A 22812-nucleotide genomic window follows, 5' to 3' on the forward strand; every position below is an offset into this window, starting at 1 on the left:
GGTTTACAGTTTTTCTTTATTAATCCGAAAAGATGCAAACACCAGGCCTAGATATTAACTTTTGAATGATCCGGGTTGAAAATTTTATTATAATTATTTAGGATTAATAAAAAATGTGATGTCACCACACAACTTTATCACCACACAAATTGTCGGGGCAGTTCGCTGTTTGTTGCATTTCAGCATCAGCCATGGGCTATCCACTGCTGGATGGAGACGTCCCCCTTCAAAGCTTAATTCTAGATTTGAAGTTTTCGTGACTGCAAGGATTCATACTGTTGGGTTTTTTTCGGTAAAGTCACGTAGGTAAAAAATTAAAATAAATAACGACCTGAAGAAGGACGCTTGTGTTGCGCCCGAAACGTCGTGATTTAATTCATTTTAATTTTTTTACCCACGTGACTTTACAAAAAAAGAGTATGAACCCTTCAAAGCTGTCGTCCCACATCTCTCAACGGCCTTGCAATTCGATTGCATTACCCGACGTGTACACTAGGTGGTATGCAATGGTCTTCTCCACAGTCGCACATGCAATGCGATTTATCTTTAGGGGAGCATTCACAATTCCCTTCCCCGGGGTTGCCTGCGCCCCCCCCCCCCGCCCTATCAACCAAGACACGTTGGGTACACCACGGGGGCCTATCGGATATTCGCGTGCGGTTACTCTTTGGTTCTTTCGGTAAAGTCACGTCGATGAAAAATAAAAATAATGAAAATAATAAAATGAAAATAACTAAATGAAATCCCGACGTTTCGGGCGCAACACAAGCGTCCGTCATCAGGTGGGAAAGCCTTGGTCTGCTGCTGATGCAGACTGATTTGAAAGGTTTGAAATGGGTGTTGCCCAAGGGTCATAAAGAAGTGGCTGGGTCTAGTGTTCTTGTGTTACAGCGATCATCTAATGCAAACATTTAAAAAATATATAGAAACATTCACATATGTGTGTTTGCGTGTGCGACCGACTCAGCTGGCAGCAGGCTGTGAAAACAGGCCTCGGGAGAGGCGAGGAGAAAAGACAGTCACATCGTGTGGCAGGCCACGAAGGAGCTACGTACAGAAAAAGCAACAAACATCTCTGGAGCTTCCACCACATTCACTTGCGATGGCTGTTGCATGGAACGCCACTCAAGAATTGGCCCAAGTCATTCTGGGCACTGCAGACCACACAGGTGACCTCGTAAGGCGCAAAAGAAGAGTCTCCCCAGACACACAGGCCTCATAGTAATAGTATAGCAGTGTTTGTATAAAGAGCAGTTAGTGGGAATTTGTTGCTGCAGGCACACCATTAATCCCGATATCTGTGTGTGTTTTTTTTTAGTGGGCAACAGGAATCGCACAGAAATTTCATCCCATTGCCCGCAGTGTCTTGGAGAGAAGGAGAAAGCGTGCGGCAAATGCATTTTATTGTTGTTACATATCCGCGAGTGACTGCGTAGATAAGAGGTGGGTGGACTCGTCAAAGTATGCCAATGTCACAAGTCAACATATAACAATCATACATTTGGGGTGTAGTTTTGAGGGTAATCATTTATAGCACCGAAAACCCTCTCTATCCGCGAGGGTTACGTGCTTGAAAACGCTCGCGAATGCAGAAACCTTGTTCCAATGGGGAAAAATGGCGAAATATGGCTTATCGATGGACTCCGTCACAGCATTGAGACATACGTGGGAGCAGCAGTGGTTGGCGGAGCATGGCTGTAATCTAGCACTGTGCAGGCGAGGGTTGGTGGATCACACACATGTTGCAAGACTTCCTGCCTGTATGGGATAGAGCAGTGTTCTCATTACAAGGCCCCGCGGGCCACTGGCGGCCCCTGGTGGCCTTTAGTGCGGCCCCTGGCGTGCGGCCCCCCACAATACACAACACGTGACAACACCCCCATCATCATCGTGCTGCTGTCAAACTCGCAATGGTTTCAAATGTCTGATGGCCCTCATCACACCGATAATGTCCTCTATCGGCCAAAGTGGCTGCCTCCCCCCCTGGGACGGAGTGTTTCGCCCTCGCACGCGTGGTGGGTTTGAACCAGCGGCCTTTTCGATCGCTCTACCCCCGCAGAGCCTCGTGGCCGGTTCAAACGGGACGCCCGGACAAAGCGGAGAGCCGAACCGACGGCGGAGCAGCGGAAAGGGGAAGGCTGCGAGCGCGACGCCGCAACGGCATCCGCCGAACTAACCGGAGCAGTCGCATGCCGGCTGTGGCGCCCACGGAGATGGGCGTCTCGTGGTGCCTCTCGGGCGGGACGAGTTTCGTGGCGTTGAAGAGACTCGGCACCAGGGACTGCCCGGCCATCTCCGGGTGATCCTTGTAGCTCGATATGCCGCCTCCTGCAGCGAGCAAAGGACCGCACGAGCACGCACGCACGCACGGCATGAGGTGCTGCAGCGTGGAGAACTCCACTCGTATAAGTGGATCGTAATCGATGGCTCAATGCATCGTTACGAACCCGTGTCTTACACGTGCACAGCCCATTTTGTCCGGATGGCGGGTCGTGGGAGATATTGTGAGCGTACTTCACTCAGCGGGTCAGTGCGGCTTAACCGAAGGCAGGGAGCACAGATGTTGGAGCATAGTACAGCGCAACAATTGATTTTGTCGCACTGCCCCACTAGTGACAAGCGTAGCCCCGCGGCGATCCGGCAGCAAAATCCCGTGTAGTTCACATTCTGATGTCATCAAATATCTCTTGATCGTGGGCGTGTCGACCTTGGTCTCAGGGTCGCATGTTGCTGAAGGTCAGCGGAAAGTCAACGCATCTCCATATCTTGCACATTTCAGCTTATCTACGTTTCACATGCCGCATTATCGGCGTTGCGATGCATCGAGACAGCACGTTATTGGGGGAGGGGGGTGCATGCAAGTGCTTGCAGAAAGCCACACTTAATTTGAAGTGTCGATGACGTTGGGTGTTGTTGCTTTTAAACCATCTCGTTTGCATTGTTTCCCCCCGTTCGTTCCGTCTCGTGCTGCAGGTTTGTTCGCCATCACAGCAGAGCCGTAAAACTAAAATGAGCGTCCCATTTGCCGCGACACGCGACAGAGATCGTCTGTCCGTGGCGTTGTTACCGCTCCATATTTCTCCCCTGAAGGACGACCACGTGTAAATTACTGGTATTCCATTTCCTTTTTGCTGCGTTCACACTCCCATTGCTTGCCCTGAGCCGAGGCATTCAATAATTGCGTTTTTTTGTGTTTAAAATATTGTCTTACAGAGGAACGGCACCATCATCGATCTTTGGCTCAACATCTCCGGCTCCTTCGAAATCTCCCCCCCCTCGCCCCAACAAATCTTTTTGGGCGTTTCAGACAACAATCCGTTCAGTTTGGTTTGTCTCGCCGTTCCCTCCCCGCACCAATTGCACCGTGACGCCACACGGAGGTCACGTTGCCGTCGGTCGCGCGTGCACTGTAAGCCTGCACGCACACAGGAGAGCGTGATACGCGTCATCGTCGCCGCCGCTGCTGCTGCGTCATGTGCGCGTGTTGCAATGCTGCTGGCAAAGTGAGTCACGGGGAGGACCTTCCTCCCCTCGTGTCTTCCACCACCACCCCCCCCCGGTGTATAGGGTTGGCCCAGTCTGCGTCCGTGCCAAGTTCACCATCTCATTTGCATTTCTTTTTTTCACGCTTTCTCCGCCTCGCTCTGCAGCCTTCTCTTTGAGCCTGCATCTAGCGTCGCAGTTAGAATCTGAATCTTTGTTCTGGTGAAATCCAGTGAGCTGCGAAGATTTTTTTTTACAGATGTCCAGGGGGGGGGGGGATGGGGGTTACAAACGTACAACAACAAACAATACAAAACAATCGATAGGAGTGCAAAGTATAGGAAAAGTAAGCGAATCACTGAAAAAAGAAGAATGTTCTAAAACTTGACTTTATTTTACCAGGTAAGGACGACTGAGTTAGTAGTTTTTTTTGTTTTCAGAAGCGACCTGACCACAAATGATAGCGAAACGAAGTGGCTTATCACGTGGACTTTTACAGCAACCAAATACTCTAAACATAAGCACACCACCCACCTCACTATTTGCATAAAACGTGCATTATGCGTAGACAATTATCACACGTGAAATGTTACACGTGCATCGTTGCTACGGCAATATACATTTTTCCTTTCTGATTCATCGCATTGTTGGATTCGTTCCACTGTACGTCCCGGGCAGTCTTGGACTGGGCCATCTGGGAACGAGGAATTTGCCCCCTAATTCTAGTTTTGGAGTTGGGCCATCGCAGTCAGTACACACGTGGGTCCAACTTAAACATTCACTTCAATCGGCCAGCGAAAGATTTACGCCGGCACCAGCGCGTGGATGGCTCGCGTCCAGGATCGACTCGGCGAACTAAAGCCTGAATTTCCCCAGTGGTCCGTTCCCACCCCACGGTTAGGCACCAGCAAGGCTTCAATAAAACCTTGGAAACACTCTGCCAAACATAAACACGAAAGCAGGTGGAGGCCTGGAGAGAGAGAGGTGAAAGGTTAGGTGGGTTACTTTTTGCTGAAAATGTGTTGGTTGTTTCTTTCTCTCATTCGATAGCCAGGTTTAGATACCAGCTTAATGTCGGCCAGGCACAAGCAACAATTCGGGTCACGTTTGTGCCCACCTGCTTCTCACCATCACGGTACACGGTCGCATTCCTTTGCCCGAGCCCTTTCACCACAGAGCCTAGGTCATCCACCAATTAAAACAATGTATTGGTAGGAACCTCCTGGTTACACCAGCCCACAGGGGATTATTGTGTCCGTCCGTCCGTCGTGCATCCAAAAATGGGAGGGGCTGGGTGGAGAGGGGAGGGTGGGGAGGGGCTGGGTGGGGAGGGAGGGGCTGGGTGGGGAGGGGCTGGGTGGGGAGGGTGGGGAGGGGCTGAGTGGGGAGGGTGGGACTGGGTGGCGGGTGGGAGGGGTGGGGCTGGGTGGGGAGGGGCTGGTCACCCCGTGGTGCCCTTATAAAACTCAACGTTTAACCTACTCACGCCGGCTTGTGCCCGCCCTCACAGTCGGGCATATTTGCGGAATACACCACGTGGTGGTGCCGTTGACCCTGGCCATTGACCGAGCAACCCAACGTTCCTACCAGCTCCCTCCGCAGGAATGTGTTCATTCGTCCGTCGCGCATCGTCAGCGAAGGGACAGTCAGCGCCAAACGTGTGACCTCTTTGTGACGGCGTTCGCATAAACTTGCTCTTGCTGCCGTACACCGGCATCTCGAGCGATGTATTTGATCCACGGATCACGAGGCGGGGGCGGTGACCATGAGGGTGGCAGCATTCCTTTAAGTGTCCGGCCGCTTCGAACGTCGACCCCCAACTGAAGTGAGCGCAATTTGCCGGAGTTTGCGCATCAAGACGGGGCGACGTGTCCACAAAGGGTCACAGCCGTCTCCCTCGAACTAAAGCTCTCGATCGCGAGGAGACCGGTCGCAGATGCAACGGTGAAATTTTTAACGTAATCAAACCATCGGATGCCAAGTATATAATTTCCCAGCGCTGATATTGAATATCAGCAGGCTGCCTGCAATCCAGTGACCAGGTCGATTGTACATTTCAGCATCAAACACTGCTTGACAATGAAGCACTGACGATACTTCAGCTGATAAGTGTGTGCTTTTGCACAGTGATGGAGACGTTTTCTAAGAATGAACACGTGTCATGGATCAAACGTTCTGCCTAAGGGCTATGGTACCACATGTGAATTACCGATCATCAATCTCTCTTTTACCGCGCTCATGCTCCCATTACTTGCTATGAAGCCTTCGGTGATTTGTGTTGTTCTCTGGAATCTCTTTTCTCATTATTTTTCAACACGGCTTTACAGGGTTATGTGTATTCTATATGTTATTTGGCGATTTTATCCGTGTATTTATTTCTCTCGTCTTCATCATGTGTGTATTTGTGGCTTGACATAAAACCTGTTGTCTTTAGTTTCAATCTCAGTGCACAGTCCATTACTTTGTCAGTGATGTGATTCTTTCACGTGGCAACATCCATTTCCACACGTTGCTTCTCTATTCATTTTAATCTGTTGCTTAGTTTAACTCTGCTACGTCCTGATCTAGCTGCTTCCAGTTCACGATCTTGTTCTCACCTTTAATAAGCGCTGCCCTCTCTTTGGCTGTGTGTATATATAAGGCAATTGTTGAAGGCGGATCTGTGATGGACTATTTTGATATCTAGCGGGGCGAGTGAGAGCAGGCTTTTGCGAAAGCAAACTCGGCCGTGAAAAGACACAAAAAATAACGTTTTCAATCACTGCACATCATCTGCCAAAAATACGGATCTGAAACACGCGCACCGACAGGGAACATGGAACAAAAGCCCGAACGCTGTGCAAAGAATCCTGGGTGCACGCTCGACGTGAAAAGGAGAGACACACCGATAATAGACATCACTTTGACTTAAACGGCTGGTAGGGCTTTGGCGGTCATACGTCATTGTAAAAATATGTTGGCCAACGGACGATGGCCAACTGATGACGGCCGATGGATGCTGCCAATGTCTAGAGAGACGCCTGAGAGTGTACACCCACTGCGGAGGTGGAGCTATAAGAATCGGCTCATGTTGGGGGGCGGGGGGAGGAGGCTCGATGGATTGTTGCATCACAGGAGGGTGGAAGAGTTATGGAGGCCTGAATGCAGCAGTGGACAAAGCGTGGCTGGTGATGATGAATGAAATGGCTTCAAGGCACGAGAGGTACTCCTAGTCACTGATAATAACAATACAACTGATTCTGGAAAAGGAACAGTAACCCTGAAACGTGACAATCAAATAGTCAGGAGTTGAGGGGGAGTATAGGAACTGAATTTGTTGGCCATAAACCCCACCCCATATAACTGCATTGGCTATTCCAGCAGCATTAAGGACAACCAGTGAATCTAGGTAATTGAATGAGAGTTAAGTAAATGCATCTTGCTTACAGCAACCATATTGTGATTATTAACAAAGTGTTTAATCACTACGCCCACATAAAAGCAATTGACTCAAGCCCACAATATTACTGACGACATGGTCATGTTAAGCGTGAGTGTTCATTGTCAATGGAATACAACTCAGTGCTAAAGACATCATTACCTTGAATTGTAAGCGAGTCCAAAATTAAGAATACATGTATCTGGTCGATGCACATTGCTCATCACCTTAAAATATCTTTGAACACGCAAAGATATACTCAAACGACTTGAACGATGTTAACGATGGGGTTAAAACAACTCGTACATATTCTTGGTTCCTTCGGTAAAGTCACGTAGAAGGGAAACAATAAAATAATAAAAATATAAAACAATAAAATTCTCAAGACGTTTCGACTGCAACACAAGCAATCATCATCAGGTGTGAAAACCACAGCACAAATTTTCTTGATGTGGTTTTCACACCTGATGATGATTCTTGTGTTGCAGTCGAAACGTCGTGAGAATTTTATTGTTTTATATTTTTATTATTTTATTGTTTCCCTTCTACGTGACTTTACTGAAAGAACCAAGAATATGAATCCCTGCAGTCACGAAAGCTTTAAATCAAACTATAACTCGTACACTTAAACGCCGCTTTAACCACTTTGAAAAGCATGTGGGGGATATTTTTTCTCCACTCAGAGAAATGCCCAGAAAACGGTTGGGGGCGGTATTAAATAAACACGTAAAATAAACACAACTAAACAAATAATGAAATAAAACATTCAAGAAACACAATTACGGATATTCATGCACGAATGTTTAGAGGCTAAATGTTACACTCAACAAAATCACATGAATATGTCACGGCGGTGTTGCTTCAAGCGGTTCGGTATAAAAGTTAAAAGCGTTGTCATCCGTCTAAGTCTCTTAAGATATTAATAAAAGCAGCAAACTGCTTAAATGGACTGTAATTTATTTTTTTCGGATCAACATCTATTGACATGCGAGGCCCTGCCTTGTTTATATATCTTGATTACGTGTTATTGCAACAGCAGATGTGGAAATAAACAAATAAATAAATGTTATTTTTCTTTAACAGTCTATTACACATCAGGGAGAATATTGCTTATTCAAATTTGAACAGAGCTCTTAGGAAACCAACCATTTTACAATGTGCACAAAGCTTAGTCACAAAACAAATATAAATATTCCTGCTTTTGAATATTTTTGTATTTTTAACATTACATTCATCTAGTCGTGCAAAGTGTTTTGGCACAGCAAGTCAATGCTGTTCGTCAGTGGCGTGTCGCTCGGCTGAGCGTGTGACGGGTGCACATATCCTCTTTTTAGCACAGAACCAGCGGTGGAAATTCCGCATGAGTATGGCGGTGGACAAGTATATTTTTTTATGGGACAACCAATTTTGAATTCCCTGCAAAGTTTTACCGTGGCGAGTCGATCCCAAACCCGGAAGTGAAACTTGCAACCTTCCAGTTACGAGTCGTGCAGTTCGTAAATATTGTATAATTCTTTTTAAGGCCCTTCGTCAATCCACTGCTGGATGATGGACACCCTATGCCATGTTCATCATGACACAGGGTGTCGCTGGTCAGCGTGGGTTGGAGGAGGTGGGTGCTCGGGACCGATGTTTACGTCGCTCGCCACCGATGTGAGCCGTGGCTGCTGGGAATGAAACTCAGGTGGTTGTCGTCGCGCGGCGTCTGAAGCTTCTCTCAAAAAGGGCAAAAAATTACGACGCGGGGATTGCCTGCCGTGTTACAGGAAGCGCCGCGAGCGCGGAAATTTAAATAAATAACTGCACGAATAAGTGGCCTTTCTTTGTGGAGTCGTGGCAAATGATTGATGGTCAAGGGGGCACCATCCGGCGCCCAAAGTGAACTTTCCATTGCGATGGAGCGGTTGGTATTTAGTTGAAAAGTAATGCCTCAGATTCTTGAGCCATGTGTGGGGGTTTTCCTGGCAGAATTTGACAAGAAATTCCATTTGTAAAGGTTACGTTCTTAAAAGGAGAAAGAGAAGCCCAGGACACGAGATGCTCCACTCCAAAAAGTGAGGTGTGCATTCCAACATTTTACAAGGGGACATTTCCAATGATATATATTTTTTTTTTTAATGTCCTACACATTGCAGAGCAGAGCACTGTGTTCTGAATATTACGTGGGCCACGAACTTACAACCGCAAAAGACTTCCACATTCAATTGTGCTTTGTGACTTTCCTGGCTCTGCAATGTGTAGGACATCCATAAATATATATATATATAATTGGAAATGTCTCCTTGTAAAATGTTGGAATGCACACCTCACTTTTTGGAGTGGAGCGTGAATTTCCAAGCTGCATTTTCAACTGACACCGCTGTTCGGAAGCTCAGAGCCGATTTTCAGAAGTCCACAGCGCAAAACTCATGCGTGCAGTGAGACACAAGGCCAACACCACGAATGGGGGAAAAAAATTGGCTACCAAAATCATATTCGGCCAAAAGTGAGTTCCAGATCTGTCTCCTGATGATGCATCAACTATTCGATCAACATCAATTCTTACGACACGCTGATGGGAATATTTTGCAAACGACACGTGCAAAGTATTATCATTAAGGACTCGTGCTCACAGTCCCTCCTGAATGGCTGCAGGTCTATTCCAAAAAGAATGTCTCCTTGGTTCTGTAAACACCAGAAGTACAAAGCACGCACAAGGAGACATTTGGTCTCTAAATATCTTTTAATTTTACTGCGTCGGTTTTTGCGGTTAATTTCGTTTCTGAAAAAGCCCCCATCATGCATGCTGCGGTGGTGAGATGTTGCCTGATATGCAGGTCGTGGCATCTATCCTGATGCCTGAATATTTGTAGTTCGTGTGTTCTCTGTCTCCATGTGGTCGCGTGGATTTTTCTCTGGGTTCCTCCAATTTTTCCCACCACATTTAGAAACAACATGCGTTTAGATTATTTGGCTGCGGCTGGAAATCCCCACATGTGGTGATGATGATGATGATAAGCCGCTTCGTTGAGCTAGCATGTGTGTTCACGTCACCGCTCAAAAAGAGCTAATGCCTTGCACAGTGGGCTTTAGCTGGTAAAATAAAATAGTTTAGGTCACGTAAAATAGCTTAGTCAACTAACATAATTTAGCCCAACAAACCAAGCACACAACGGAGAGCTGTAAATTTCGATTTAAAGCTTTCGTGACTGCAGGGATTCATCTTCTGGAGATAATTATTATTTTAAAATAATGAATGTCGATTATTATTTTATCTCCATTCTACGTGACTTTACCGAAAGAACCCAGAAAACGGAGAGCTGTATTAAAAAAAACATTCTCGAAACACATTTCCTCGTTTGTGTCGTGCTTTAGAATCGACATTCAAAAATTTTCAATAAACGCATTACGCAACTACATTATGCGGCCCCTTCCATCCATGCGAGGCCACTGTAAAGTGCAGCAGAATCTCAAACGTCGATTGATGATTAATTGAACGAAGGGAGGAGAGGGGAGCGAGGGGGTCCGGGCGGGATCGTCACACCCCCTACTTGTCATTTTTTTGTTTGTTTTACGAGCGAAAAATGTGGGGCAACAGCTCCGCGCTTATCCGAGCAGAAAACCTTGCCTGCGTGCAGTTTTATGTTTCAATCTTGGAAAGTTCACGGTCCCCATTTGGTCATTCAATTACACGTGCATTTCTTCGCGTGCGGATGCCATAACAACATTTTTCTTCTTAATTTATTAAATTTTGCGTGGCCTCCGCATTTATCGCCTTCCAAGGCAGCGACATCGGGGGGGGGGGGGGGGAGGTTTGGCTTTCGTTGAAAGGACATCGCCCATACGCGACGGCATTGACGAAGGTCGAAACAAAAAAACAAACGTCTAATGCCGCTGCGTGGTTTAAACGTACACCCCTAAATGTCAACTTGGGTTAAACGCTGCTTTATGGCTGTGTAGACCGCGACGTCAGGCGTGGGATCTAATCACGCGTCACGTTACACCCAACGGAACAGGGAGGAATAGGGCTATTGGCAGACCAACATAGGTACAGCAGTTAACTGCACAATACGTGGTACATTTGCAGTACAACTGTGCAAACATGCTGTCAATGCCTGGTCATAGCTTTAAAAGAGGACTTCCTCCTGCCAAGGATGCCTGGTTATTATGGCTTCATGAACGTGTACTCTTTGGTTCTATTCGGTAAAGTCACGTAGGTAAAAAATAAAACAACAAAAATCACGACGTTTCGGCCACAACACAAGCGGCCTTCATCAGGTGAAGGGCTCAGGCTGTCTCGAGGACAGCGCTGGAGTGAAACACAGCCAAGCTCAGACCGCGACCTTTAAGCTGTGTGAGAGTAATTAAGGTGCCTTGACAAAGGAATTAGCATAAAATTTGCATTTAATAGGCGGACTTAGCATGATGAAAGGTGGGGAGGGGGTGAACATGTGCAGGCTGGCGAGGGAGCACGGTAGAGTCCACATGCTGGTGGTGTGAAAAGGGAATTTTAAGAAGCTGCGAAAGTTTGGGGTACCACTACTTGAATAAATATACCTACCATTGAAAATTAGTTTAATGTTTGGTTCGATTTAGAACATCTTTCCAATGGTTGCTTAATTTGAAACCATCTTCTCGGTTGAAATTGTGTCTGTGTTTGTAGATCTCAATTGCCTCGTGAACAAATCTCTGATAAAAACCCGTGGGTTTGCAAAGAACCTTGGTATCGGAGAAAATTATATCGTGATCACCCACAGCGTTGTAACAGTGATCAGCCACGGCAGAAGAATTGGTTTTGCCGTGTTTCAAATCTGATTTGTGCTCGCGAATTCGGTCAGAGACATGTCCCCCCGATATAGCAATCACCGCAGGTACAATTCAATTTGTAAACCCCGGGGTACTGTAAGTCAGGAATGACATCCTTCACGGATGGGATCAGATCACGAATTTTGTGTACTGTACTCTTTGGTTCTATTGGGTAAAGTCACGTAGGTGAAAATAAAATAACAAAAAAATTAACAAAAAATCACGACGTTTCGGCCACAACACAAGCGGCCTTCGTCGTGATTTTTTGTTAATTTTTTTTGTTATTTTATTTTCACCTACGTGACTTTACCCAATAGAACCAAAGAGTATGGATCCTAGCAGTCACGAAAGCTTTAAATCTAGAATTTGTGTCCTGTATTAAACCGGACCTGGATCTTGTGTTTGTTTAGAATTTTGGAAATCTTTTTAGTAACGCCTGCCATATATGGTAGTGTGATGGTTTTGACCGGAGTATCATGAACGTGGTCACACAGTGCACCTTATTGCCTTTTTACAGCGGCTCGTCAACAGCAGTGACTAAGACATTGGTCACAACATTTCTGGAGAGGGGGGATAAGGGGCCGTCTATAAATGACGTCACGCGATTTTGGACGATTTTTGACCCCCCCCCCCTCGTCACACGGCGTCACAAAAAGTCAGACCCCCCCCCTCAAATATGACGTCACAAAGCTCTGCCCCCCCCCCCCCCAAAATAAAACATGGTCGAAACGTCGTGAGAATTTTTATTGTATTATATATTTTATTATTTTATTGTTTCCCTTCAACGTGACTTTACCGAAAGAGCTAAGAATATGAATTACTGCAGTCACGAAAGCTTTAAATCAAAATTTATGCTTCAAATCGCTTTAAACTATTGTCATTGTAGTGCGTATTTAATGTGGCGCTGCACTCTGATGTCGTAGGAGAAAACATTTATTAAAAGTATATTTAATTAAGTAGAACGTGTTGTCTATATTTATCTAAAGTTGCGCATTTTTATGTGACGTCAAATTTCTCACCCCCCCCCCCATCATCACACATCGTCACAAATGTCTGACTCCCAGGTGCGTGACGTCATTTATGGAGGGCCCCTAAGAGCCAAGCGAGAGCGAAGAACGCCGAGGAGTGACGCACGCAGTGCGAGAGAGCGCTGGGAAATCTCAAAATGTGGTCATATAACAACCCCGGGGGTAGAGGGGGACGAAGGATGGGTTAATTTAGTAGACACACCCCCGGCTGAGGCTTGAATAAGAGGCAAACAGGTGCTCAGGGAACCATGCCAGACTCTCAGTGAACACCACGGTGTGGGGAACAATGAAGCCAGACCGGGGGGGGAGGTGGGGGGTGTCGGCAAACCCGCGGCTCGTGAGTCACCGCGTGCGACTCCGCAAGGGCCGCTCTGCGACGTTATTCGTCAACGGCCACCGGGTCTCGTATTTCACGTTGCATTGAAACACCCAACTATTTACCTTGTTGCTTTGGTTGCTGACCGCTGAGCCAGATGGACTGTTTTGTCCAAACGTGCATGGGAACACATGGACACGACTCTACATCCCTACCGCACCCCACCCCCCTCTCCCCCGTACCCGCGTCCCCCTTGACAGCACGTTGCCAAACCTGAACCGGGCAAATTTACGAGCAGGCCACCGTGTTAATATCGCGTTCACTTTGTCAAGGCAGGGCGGCGGCGGCGGTGGCGGAAGGGGATCTCTGCTCCTTCGTCAAATCCAATCAGAACGCCTGGGGCTAGGGTTTAGCGTTTAGCCATCACAATACGCTTCACAGGCACGCACAGGTTCACCCTGTTCATACGGGTTAGCGAATGAGCATCAGGACTGGTTGAGACATCGCTTGGTTGAGTTGAGTTGACCTTTGTGTCTATCTGTGTGTCTCTCTGTGTGTCTCTGTGTGTGTCTCTCTCTGCTTGTGTGTCCGTCTATGTGTCCCCGTGTCTGCGTTTTGTCTCTCTCTCAAATTTAGCAATCTTTGGAAGAACGTAATCAACCAGGTAGGGTGTTGACTGTTATGTTAGCCGACTATCTGTGTTGTATTGCATTATATTTCTAAGTTTACTCGGTTTGTTTTCTCATTCATTCTTACCTGAAGACGGTTGCTTGTGTTGCAATAAAAACGTCGTATTCTATTTTCTTTTCTTTCTATGTGATTTTACCGAAAGAACCAAACAGTATTTCCTGCAGTCACGAAAGCTTCAAATTAAGTTTGAGACCTGGGACAGTACCAGACATCCCTTGCGACTGCTCTGAGCCATGGCACGGGAATCATAACCAAGTTGCCGGGTTCATACCGTTGTGCACCAACTAATTTTACATTTAGAATATATTTTTTAACACAATCCTGTTCAGCCGAAATCCAGGGCCCATGTGTAATGGAAACGGAGCGCTGCCTGGTACTCAAAAGTATTTTCCCCATCACAATAGTTTTATCACGGTCTGTTAAACTCGTGTCACACATCCGCCCCCCCCAATAAAAACAAAACAGAATAAGGAACATCTAGTTCCAGTGGGTCAAAGGGTCAAAGTGAAGAATTCTTTTTGGAGACTTTCTTTCGCGTCATGCCAAAAAATGCACAGGCGACCTCACTGTTCTACCAAGTTCCTTTCTTTTGGTGAAAACATTGAAAATAATGGAGGAACTGTGAGATGAATCCCGCTGCATTGCGAGTGCTGAGGCGCAGTGCCGTCTGCAACTACAGTGGCCTTTGATTGTGCCACGGTTCATCAACCCTGCCGAACAGGGTACTGAGCTCTTGGGTGACCTCGCAGGAACGCTGAATGTACGTCAACTTCAAAATCGGTCGTTCTGTAATTGGATGCCCATGGAAGTGGCAGAGCCAACCGGATGTTACAACACGTACGAACACAACGGTTCACGATCCTTCGGTTGGCATCTTTAAGACGGGCCCCGCTCGCTCGTGTGGACCCCGAATGACCTCCGCAGCTGACCCCATGCCGTTTCCGACGTCCCATGTACGCAAAGTGGAGTTGGGCACAAAATTAGGCTGTAAAAAAAACTTTAAATGCACCTTTATCTAAAAAATGTTTTAATGCTGGACAGCAAAAAAACATGGCAGGAATGAAAGCTTAATCATTTTTAAAGAGGCCGAGAGTGGTTTGGGACATATCTCGATTTTGATTTATCTTTGAACCATCCAACGGATTATTGCGAACCTTACAAAACAAATACTCTTCAGTCGCCAAGAGGAAAATAAAATTCCACAAATAAAACATACGCTTTTCCCACTCTCGAAAGACCATGTGTGTGACAGAGAGAATGGGAATGAACGATATTTTTAATGGCTGCTATATTTTTACCGCACTAAAATAAAATGCATGAGTTTTATACCATAGCAATCCCCACATACACCACAGCTTTAAAGGTCTGTCTTCCCTGTAGCCTCAGAAATAGTTGCGTAACATATTCCAAAGCTGTTCTCTGGCACGTGATGATTCCCTGCTAGCTGCAGAGTTCCGAAAGCACAATCTTGTCTCGTGACATGGCCTCATTGGCTCAATTGGAACCAAATTTTGGAACTCAAAACGCTCTAAAAGTGCACTCACCCTCAACGTCGATGTGTGCGACCTGCGTCACCACCCCGGTGTCGTTCTCCTTGTCCGCTGGCCACTGGTACACGAACAGCGATGTGTGGGAAGAGCCCGCATCCAGCACCACACCGTACTGCACACAATGACAAACATATCCCCCCCCCCACCCCATAGCCTTAACAGACTTTCGGGGCAGGTGCTGTTAGCGAGTGCCTAATGAAGACCGGCACTGCACACGAGGGGGGTGGGTGGCCAGCGCCACGCCCGGCCGCCTTTGTCTCTCCAATGGAGACGTTTACACACCGGCGGCACCAGGCACACGAGCGACAAATGCGTGGGGCCCCGCTTGGTTTAGCCTTGACGGCGTGGCCGAGCGGTGGAGCGTTGGCCGCTTGTTGCAGAGGTTCACGGTTCGAAGCCCAGCAGGTCGGCCCTGTTGAACACCGTGGGTGCATTCCCCAGAAATATGCGCGGCATCTGCTGCACAGGAGAGGTCAAATATCCCAGGACGCTATTCTAAAAATAGAGTAGGCCACGTGTGCCAGCGTCACGGTCCACATTGTACCTAATTGGGTAAAAACACACGGCAACATCGCCCGCTACGATGAAACTCCGTAATGAAAAGTTTATTTTCGGTTAGAGTGCGTAAATATGTGTCGTTGAACCCGTCACCACCCGACACAGCCAACTAGTAAGGTTTGTCACGTAAACAGAACGTGGCCAATTCGGTGTGTTGGAGAGCAAATCCACAACATTTAGAATTCTAGTACGGTGACGTTTCGCCGGTAATAACTATGAAACTACTGCAGATGATAGTCGTCTGTGAAACATCGCGAACACCAAATGCAAAGACGATTCCGTTTGATTTGTTGGGTCTGCCTCTCCTGGCAGCCGAGCATCACGCGAGCAAGCGGTGCGGCAAGTGGCATACAGGCACGGCGGTTATTTTCTCGCCTCTATTGACAATTGTTAGGGATGTAAAGGCGCATCCACTCGTCGATTAAATTATATTCCTACGCTCACATTGTACGCATGGAACACAGCATGAGATGATCGAGTGTTTACCATTCACCAAATTTTAAAACGCGAACGTACATTTCTATGAGATAATATAAATGAGGCAGTGTACAATTGAGATACAAGAGATTACGTGCGGAAGACAATCAATATGTACAAATGAAAAATGAGCAATCGATTATTCAATCAAATCGCTACCCAGAAACGTGGAAATACATCTAACTGCTAGGGTTGGAGGGGGGTGGGGGGTGAATTTTGACGCGTGTAATGTTCATAAGGGTAGACTTTTATCTATGCCGCGCTAATCGGAGGTGCAGGGATTCGGAGATGCGGGGAATCGGAGGTGCAGAGTTAACCTAGGGTCAGCTAAGGGACGGACTTCGGCTGGGAATCCAAGCCGGTCCCGCAGGGTTCAGGTTACGGCGAAACTACATGCGGCGAAACTACATGTGACCAATCAATCAATCAAAAACGTTTACATTTTTTCCAATTACAGATTAACGTTTGTGTGCAAAAGTTGTGGAATTACATAAACAAACATGCCACAAGACTCCTCTAAACAGAGGATTTACTTTGCGGGCAAGGGCCGGCACGTACGCAGAGGGTTTTCTTTAAAATTATGGGCTTAATTGCAAAAATATAAACATACAAATGTTTTTGGCTGCAAGTCATCTGGGCACTTTAACTTATTGTTCTTTAATTCAACAGTTCGACAGGAATGCTTTTTGAGGCTGCAGCACGAGAGCCCAGCAACAATGCGAAAACAAAAAAGGGAACAAGAAATCACCACGGCAGCAAAAAAAACATTCCTCCTCCTCCGTGTGGACGTGGGCGAGGCGCAGATTCCAGCCGCAAGATTACCAACCACGGACAATGGCATTGGGGGAGTGCGAAAAGGCTAAATGTGTTTTTACAAGAAGTACGTTGAAATAAATAATTAGAACACACGTGGAAATGGGAATAAACTTCCAGCAGTGCAGACGACAGGGAAGGAAACAGTTTTCGACCGTTGCTTATTTGTCTTGCGAGTGAATTTTAATTTCCAAATTACAGAGTGCAGCCATCCACAGCTTGTAGGCTCTGCTGTCAATTATTCTTATGGCTCTCCTCTGGGCTGTGGGGGCAGTCGCCCTCCAGCAACAACGGAGGGCAGAGGAGCGACGCTCACAACAACGAGCGGAGCGCCGGGCGGCTCAAATCCAGCAAGGTGGCAACAGTGGGGGGTACAGCTGGTGGTGCATCTACCAATCATCTCAGTTAGCCGACCCATGGCACCTGGGTCAGTCCCGAGACCTGTCAGAGAGCCTTCGGCACTTCACGGTGACGTCACCACGGCGCACAGGCGCCGTGGTGACGTCACCACCACTTAGTGGTAATGGCGGCTATAGGGGAAACTGTGCGAGGAAGTGCCAGAGATTGAGTGAAATTCCAGAGAATGCCTCCAAAATAGGAATTAGGGCAGGTCGGAGGAAATATCCCCAGTGGGGCTGAGCAAAAACTAGCGGCTCATTGCCCAGCAACCTCCCTCTCATTTACATCCACATAGTTTCAGTGCAAGTCTCCCACAACATCTGACCACCAGGGTCAAGTGACCCACGCTGCTTCTCTCAACTTGTCTGAATCAAAATTGCCATGTTGTTTTGGTCAAACAAGGCAAATCACTGCACTTCAAAGAGGATCTGTTTCTCCTTAACAGCCACTGCTGACGTCACGTGCAGCGATTTAATCAGTTAGCTCTAATAGCAGCATCCTGATGATAGCTGCTGGAGAGAAAGAATGCATCACATGAAGCTTACTTCAACTTAAAACGTTTTCACCAGCTCCCAAATGCATTTAATCGAAAAAAAAACGATACAGGCTCTAGACAATTGCTTTAATCCTGTTCTCAAGTAGGATGTTATTTTATAAGGACACACGTACATTTGTACACATCTTATAAAATATCTCGAAGTAACTTTGATTTCACTCGTAACCCCTTCGAGTAAAAGGAGTGGTGGCGCAGTGGGTAGTGCACTGCACCACGAGCCTGGCCACCTGAGCCCGATTCTTGGCCGCGGCTAACATCAGTGGCGAGTGATACCTGAACCGGTCCTGGCCCCTCTCCACCGCATCATCGCGTGCTTTCATATGCGCTTCTGCGGGCGTCTGGAACGCTCTTCTTTCCGATATTAGGAAGCCACTGGGGCTATGTACTTTTAAATAATCTAGATTGAAAACTCATTTCTTTAAAACCGTTTTTTTTGTGTTTAGTGTGTTGTCATTCTCCCATATTAGGAAGCCACTGGAGCTATGTACTTTTAAATAATCTAGATTGAAAACTCATTTCTTTAAAACCGTTTTTTTGTGTTTGGTGTGTTGTCATTCCCCCACACCTCCAATCAGCACGATTGGCTGCGTACGGTGCGAAAGAAGTTCAACATACAAACATAAATACACCAACCAGAGTAGTGAAGTTCAGTCAACAACCGCCAGGACCACCACAATATGGGAAGAACTTCATCCAGAAATGGCTTGACAAAGTGCTATAAACTAGTATTAATATTTGTATTATTACTTCATTACTATCCAAGCACAAAGGTCAAGTTGGGATGGCGACAGTGAATATCCAATACTTGAAATATGGTAGTGGGGGGGGGGGGTACAACGATCCATGAAGATGGCAACAACAGATTGCACAGCGGTGTGAAAGCGGCCAGAGCGCTGGCTGTGGGCGGGGAGGCACAGCCACAAGAGAAGACCACCAGAGCAGGAGTTCCACCCTCGTGGGCACAGGGTGATGGGGAGTAGGGGGGGGGGGGGGGCTGCATGTGCGGTGGTGCAGGGTACCTTGAGCGGAGGGGGGCGCTTCTTGCTCTGCGCCACAGCGATAGAAACAATCGCAGTCACCAGCACGACGAAGAGCGCGAGCCCCAGGGCCTTGAGCAGACATCGCTGCCTCGGGGTTGTCCTGGCCCGCTGCTTGCCTGAACGTGCGGACACAATGGGACAAAGACAAAGATCCCCCGTGGAGCCTTCACAGACTGTAGGGGAAAGTGCCGTTAGCGAGTAGCACCTATGAAGGCCGGCACGGCACACAAGCGGGTGGGTGGCCAACACCACACCCGGGCCGCCTTTGTCTCCCTAGTGGCGATGTTTACACAGCGCACCAGGTACTCATTTGAGGCCGAGTCGACCTAGGGGAGGCCCAAGACCGGTTTCAGATAATCGTCCCGGGTCGCCGGGTTCGGAGCGCAGTGCCCTGACCATTGTGCCACCGCTCCCTAATGGGACAAAGATAAAGATCCCCCATATAGCCTTAACAGACAATGGGACACACACACGTGCACACGCACACAGAAGCAGGTGTTAGCTTCTAAAGCCGGTGCGCAAATTCTCGTGGTTGCATTCAAAATTACGTGCATCATCATCATAATCATGCCTCGGCAACGATCAATCCGCTGCTGGATGAAGGCCTCCCCAAGCAGTCGCCGTCGCTCACAGTCCTGCGACGCAGCGATCCATCGAGCAGTAGTGCAAAGTCGGATTTCGTTGCTCTGTCATTGTAACCGTTCATTTGCAGCGCTTCTTTAACGATGAACAAATCAACAGGGCATTGAATACCAAAACCAAATCAAAGAGCATGAGCAGTGAAACTGCCCAAGTAAGTAAAACGATCAAAATACCGTACATTGCGGGAGTAACTGATAAACTAGCCAGATGTTTGGAAAAACAAAACATCCGAGTCAGATTTGGCACGGTACATAAAAAAACAGAATTTTATATCTGGTACAAAAGATGTATTACCGAAGCTATCAACATAAAGTGTGTACAGCATTAACTGCACGTGTGGTAAATGTTGTTGGGCAAACAGGACGAATGATCAGCACGAGACTAAAAGAACATCAGAGAAATATTAAATTCTCCCAAATGCAACTGTCAGCAATATCAGAACACACGTGCCAACAAGGACACTCATTTGATTTTGATAATCTTCTTGGTTCTTTCGGTAAAGTCACGTAGAATGGAAATAAAATAATAATCAAGAATATTTTAATTATATATATTTTTTATTTTATTCTCATTCTACGTGACTTTACCGAAAGAACCAAGAAGATGAATCCCTGCAGTCACGAAAGTTTTAAATTGAAAAATATTTTGATGTTGAATTTTTGTTCAAAACTAGCTACTACTGGCCAAGACTAATTAGAGAATCTATCGAAATTGGAGAAATCTAAATGACTTTAACCGTTTGGATAGCTACTGTCTTAGTGCTACATGGAAGCGAATAATCAAATAATACATTATTTAAATGCATGCCTACAAAGGGCAGCGTACTTCAATAGGGATTGCTGTTGGTAGGGCTATTTTAATATACACAATAGACAGGAAGGACAAGTTCAAAGGGCTCACATAATGCACATGCATAATGTACGTTGCCTCAGTTATACCCCCCCACCCTACATTGTGCAAGAGCGCAGAAGGGTGGTCAACACATCTACGCCTCTATATAAGGAACGAAACAGTAAGACTGCTCCACAAATCTGGCTGTCGCCTGATGAAGCCTGTTGTAATTACTGGCGAAACGTCGTACTCAGATTGTAAATGTTGTGGCTTGGCTCTCCAACACATCGGTGTGCTGTACTAGTGACGAATTGGCCACGTTCTATTTACGTGACAACCCTTACTAGTTGGCTGTGTCGGGTGGTGGCGGGTTTTAACGACACATTAGAATATTTACGCGATCTAACCCAAAAGCCTCTATTATCGATGATATTGGTCGCGAAAGTCTACGTGTTAAATATACATTATATCGCTCGCTTGCGTACGTTCTCCAATCCAACTGTCCCTGTTTCTGTCGTCCGGCGCAATTCCTGCGTGTGTGTCTCTCTTTGCTTCTTTTGAACATATCAGCTTTTCTTTTTCATTTCTCCCATAACACCGTTATCATAACATATAAATACAAAAGCATTTGACCTCAGAAAGCTTTTCAAATGTGACCCCATCTCAAGAATGCTGTTCTAAAAGGAAATCAAGACATGCATGTCATTATTAAAATTTTCATTAATTGCATCTGTTCTATGCAAACTCCGATAAACCCTCCCTTCCCATGTGAGTTGCTGGCTGCCGTCGTACCAGCCACTCTATGCAGCCCCTGTAAGCCCTCCCTTCCCGTGTGACCTGCCTGCCGTTTTGGCCTGGGCCCCAATGAATAAGAGCTGCTTAGCTCAATGGGCCTTACACGGAATAAACCGACTGAAACCGACCGATATGCTACAATGTAGAGAGACGCAAAATCTTTTTTTTTACTGACGTTAAGTGGGAAAGGTAGGGAGAGCAGAGTGATGGTGGAGGATTATGTCACTGACAGTCAATATATTCGGAAAGATGGAAACAGGCAGTCATGGGCAGAGCAGAAAGGGAAGGTCTTAGGGTCCTGGATTTGAACATTATTTTAAAGCGACTGTATTTAAACATACTGGACATATCCTTAGCTCTTTCGGTAAAGTCACGTTGAAGGGAAACAATAAAATAAGAAAATATATTTTATTTTATTATTTCACGTTGAAGGGAAACAATAAAATAATAAAATATATCTTGTTTTATTATTTCACGTTGAAGGGAAACAATAAAATATATATATTATTTTATTATTTTATTGTTTCCCTTCAACGTGACTTTACCGAAAGAGCTAAGAATATGAATTACTGCAGTCACGAAAGCTTTAAATCTAAATTCATACTGGACATGTAAAATGACGACACAGGGATGGATGCTTTTTTTTATAAAAAAAAAAAATAGCTTACTGAGAAGCAACAAACCGATGTGCTTGAAAATGAATGCTTTCAATCAGTGCATACTGCCCACCATGACAAATGGATTGGGAACACGGGCACAATCGAACAAACTGGGAGTATGGAGAGATGGCGCACTATCGAAACACGGGCAAATCGAGAAGGAAAATATGACAACATAACCAACCCATGTTCTGGCAAGCAGACCCACCCGCTCGCTCGCTCGCCCGCGACTTTTGCCTTTCCAAATCATTGCAACACAATGCGGCTGCTGTGTGCGAAACACGCAGACGCAAATAAGCATGCGGAGATACGGAGACGCCGAGAGGTAAAGTGGTTGCTGCGTCCGACCTCCATTTGACGTCAACGTCCGTTACAAAGGAGGCCCGCGTTGCATTGCGAGGGACCGTCAGCAGCACGTGAACGTGAGAACAAGGTGGATATATCTCGCCTACAGTCAAGTGAAAGTAACACCATTAGCGTGCCACAACGTGTGGATTTATCGTCTCCTAAATCTTCGACTATAAAAGGTGCAGGTAGAAATTAGGAGCGCAATCGTTCATCGATGAAAACAATTGTGCTCACGATAAACGCATTATTCGGTGTTCATTTATGTTGCCTGAAAATGATCGGTGTGGCCCCTGCAGGTACTCGAGGTGCTACAATCAGCAAAATGGAAAAAAAATATTATCAGATTCAATCGTGACCTCAAATAATGAATGTCCAATGCAAAGTTAATTCTTTAAACATATTTTCACAGATACATTTAGGGTGC

General features: G+C 46.5%; 1 protein-coding gene across 3 annotated transcripts in view; it reads right to left on the reverse strand.

The window, feature by feature from the left end:
• LOC116941361 (ectonucleoside triphosphate diphosphohydrolase 8-like) overlaps positions 1–22812 on the reverse strand; it is a 54977-nt gene that overhangs the window by 7212 nt on the left and 24953 nt on the right. For all 3 annotated transcript variants that reach the window (XM_032952403.2, XM_032952406.2, XM_032952404.2), the window contains 3 exons: positions 19093–19229; positions 15265–15382; positions 2178–2328 (listed from right to left, as the gene is read on the reverse strand). In XM_032952403.2, coding sequence (XP_032808294.2) covers positions 2178–2328; positions 15265–15382; positions 19093–19229 — 406 coding nt within the window. The remainder of the gene's footprint in view (positions 1–2177; positions 2329–15264; positions 15383–19092; positions 19230–22812) is intronic.

The sequence above is a fragment of the Petromyzon marinus genome, chromosome 11 (assembly GCF_048934315.1).
Source record: "Petromyzon marinus isolate PM22_M1 ecotype Great Lakes invasive population chromosome 11, UKy_Petmar_22M1.pri1.0, whole genome shotgun sequence".
Classification (NCBI taxonomy): Eukaryota; Metazoa; Chordata; class Hyperoartia; order Petromyzontiformes; family Petromyzontidae; genus Petromyzon; species Petromyzon marinus.